General features: G+C 30.2%; 1 protein-coding gene across 1 annotated transcript; it reads left to right on the top strand.

The window, feature by feature from the left end:
- The first annotated feature begins 1,105 nt into the window (after positions 1-1,105).
- On the top strand, positions 1,106-2,531 carry LOC131646174 (protein DMR6-LIKE OXYGENASE 1-like). The gene is made up of 3 exons (XM_058916301.1): positions 1,106-1,643; positions 1,721-2,045; positions 2,124-2,531. Exons 1-3 carry the CDS (start codon positions 1,144-1,146, stop codon positions 2,376-2,378), a joined length of 1,080 nt encoding a protein of 359 aa, XP_058772284.1. The 5' UTR covers positions 1,106-1,143; the 3' UTR covers positions 2,379-2,531.
- Positions 2,532-2,780: the final 249 nt, after the last annotated feature.

Below are 2,780 nucleotides of genomic sequence, written 5' to 3'. Positions count from 1 at the left end.
TAATTTACACCTGCAATATATTATAATAATTCAAATATATTATTTTAATGAAAGTTAAAATAAAAGTTAAATAATTTAAATAAAGCAGCCGTTGTAATTAATTGATAGTTATTTTTTTTTTATAATGTCAATGCATATTGACTAAATTCTCTGTAAAGAGTAATTGTTAAATATACACGCATAATAATCATTCAATTATATTGTATTATTTAAAAATTTAAATAAAAGTCAAATATTTAAAAAAACAATGTCAGTTGTGATTAATTAGTGTATATGAATATAAATAAGAGATTAATTGTTATGCCATTTCGATTTAAAAGGTTTTATACTATCAATTCATCACAACCATTTAAAATTATTATTTTATATATAATTAAAGAGTTTAATGGTTATGCATTGACAGTGTAAAAAAGTTTTACACTGTCATCCAATTAGAATATAACGTTTTGCCATGTCATAAAAGTTTTTTCAAATTTTCAGTCTGACTTGTCCTGATTCATAGTCCTCATTGGCTGACAGTATAAAACTATTTTACACTGTCAGTGTATATCCCTTTTTTCCATAATTAAAATAAAAGTTAAACATTATTTAAAATCTGACGGTTAAAATTCATTATTAATGTAAAAATATTTTAACTGTCGTCGATATATTTCGATTAAATTATATAAATAAATACACGTGCAACTATGTCTAATATAAATAAATAAACACACAACTATGTCTACTATAAATAAATAAATAAATAATACACAAGTGTCGACAATGTCTAATATAAATAAATAAATACACACGTTGAATATGAGATATATAATTTGTTGAGTTTCTCTACCTACATACACTTGCTAGATAATGTTGTGATATGTATATTTGATGATAGAGTTTTTGGATTTATAAATTCAAATGGTCTGGTAGTTCGCTCTGCAATTATTATAAACAATATTTTCTCTCTTTGACTATATTCAAAAAAAGGATTTATAAAGTTTTAGACAATAGCCTGCGTAACCAATAATCAATCAATAAACTATAATAATTGATTATTAAATAACCAGTTAGCAAGCATGTACATATTGGTAATAAAAAATAAAAAATAAATTATTGTATATATTGAGTTTGCATTTACTAACATTTATATTTGTTTGTTGAATGAACTTAGATCTCAAAGTTTGTAACAAGATGAACTCTTTCCAGTTAGCCAATGAGTCTTCTCCCCTTTCCCTAACTCCCAAATTCATCCTCCCACAAAGCAAAAGACCAAACCTTTCAGAGGTTCAATCTCTAGACTTAATCCCCATAATTGATTTGAGTTACTCTCATGGCAACAACCATTCATCCTTGGAAGTGGTTCACAAGATTTCAAAGGCTTGTGAGGAATTCGGTTTCTTTCAAATAGTGAACCATGGTGTTCCTGAACAAGTTTGCCATAAAATGATGAAAGCAATTACTGACTTTTTTGAACTACCATCAGAGGAAAGAGAGAGTCTCTATTCAACAGATCATACCAAGAGCGTAAGATTGCTCAATTATTACCTCAAAGTTGAAGGGGGAGAAAAAGTTAAGTGCTGGAGTGAATCTTTTAATCATCCATGGTATCCTATTGATGATACCATTTCTCTTCTACCAGAACAAATTAAAACTCAATACAGGTGAGAAAAATTCTAATTGTATCTTGTCTTGTCTCTATAGAACCTAACATAGCTATTTATTTTTACGCTTTTCGCAGAGATGCTTTCACGGAATATGCAAAGGAAATAGGTTCATTGGTGAGAAGGCTTTTAGGATTGATATCAATAGGGCTTGGCTTAGAGGAGGATTGTCTGTTGAAGAAGTTAGGTGAGCAGCCTAGACAAAGAGCACAGGCGAATTTCTATCCACCATGTCCAGATCCGGAATTAACCATGGGTCTAACTGAGCATACCGATCTGAATACTCTCACTGTAGTATTGCAATCAGAGGTTTCTGGTCTTCAAGTTAACAAAGGTGGGAGATGGATTTCTGTACCTTTTGTTCCTAATGCTTTTGTCATCAATGTAGCTGATCAAATTCAGGTATGTTAATGTACCTAACTTTTATACAAATTTGAGAGATCAAAGGGTGGCATATATAATTTGTAACTTGATATGTAGGTTCTAAGCAATGGAAGATACAAAAGTGTACTTCACAGGGTTGTTACTAACAATGTAAGTCCACGATTTTCGATGGCGATGTTTCTCGGACCATACGCAGACGCGATGATTGGTCCAATACAAGAACTGATAGATGAAGATCACCCTCCGAAGTATCGAAATTATCGCTTCTCGGAGTTTCTTAAAGAATTCTTCAACCAAGAAGGAACAAGGAGGTTGGTGAAGGAAGCCTTTGAATTGCCACATGAAAATTAAAAATTAATAATGCAATTTAATTTGCATACATAATTATGAAAATAAGTTTACCCATATAATTCAGTTAAATCGTTGTACTGGAATGTTGTATTGTTACTTCAATGGTGTAAGAAATTGTTGCTTTAATTCCGTAACAAAATTGTTGACTTCTCACTTGTGTGTGTTCTACTAGTCTAATCCACCGGTCAACCAAGTCATAAATTCTGAACATACCAAACTTTCTAGTCTAAAAATGTTTTATAACTCTAAACAGTGCTATTTCTTTCTTACACACAACTAGTATTATTATTTTTAGAGCGATAGCGTAAACACTAATAGTGTTTCTTACAACAAGATTATAAAAAGTGGAAACTAAATAGTTGATAGCATTGTATGTTATTTCTATCATACTTCTTTCAGCTT

This window comes from Vicia villosa, linkage group LG2, assembly GCF_029867415.1.
Source record: "Vicia villosa cultivar HV-30 ecotype Madison, WI linkage group LG2, Vvil1.0, whole genome shotgun sequence".
In the NCBI taxonomy this organism is placed as follows: domain Eukaryota; kingdom Viridiplantae; phylum Streptophyta; class Magnoliopsida; order Fabales; family Fabaceae; genus Vicia; species Vicia villosa.
This window is presented reverse-complemented; position numbering and strand designations above follow the sequence as displayed.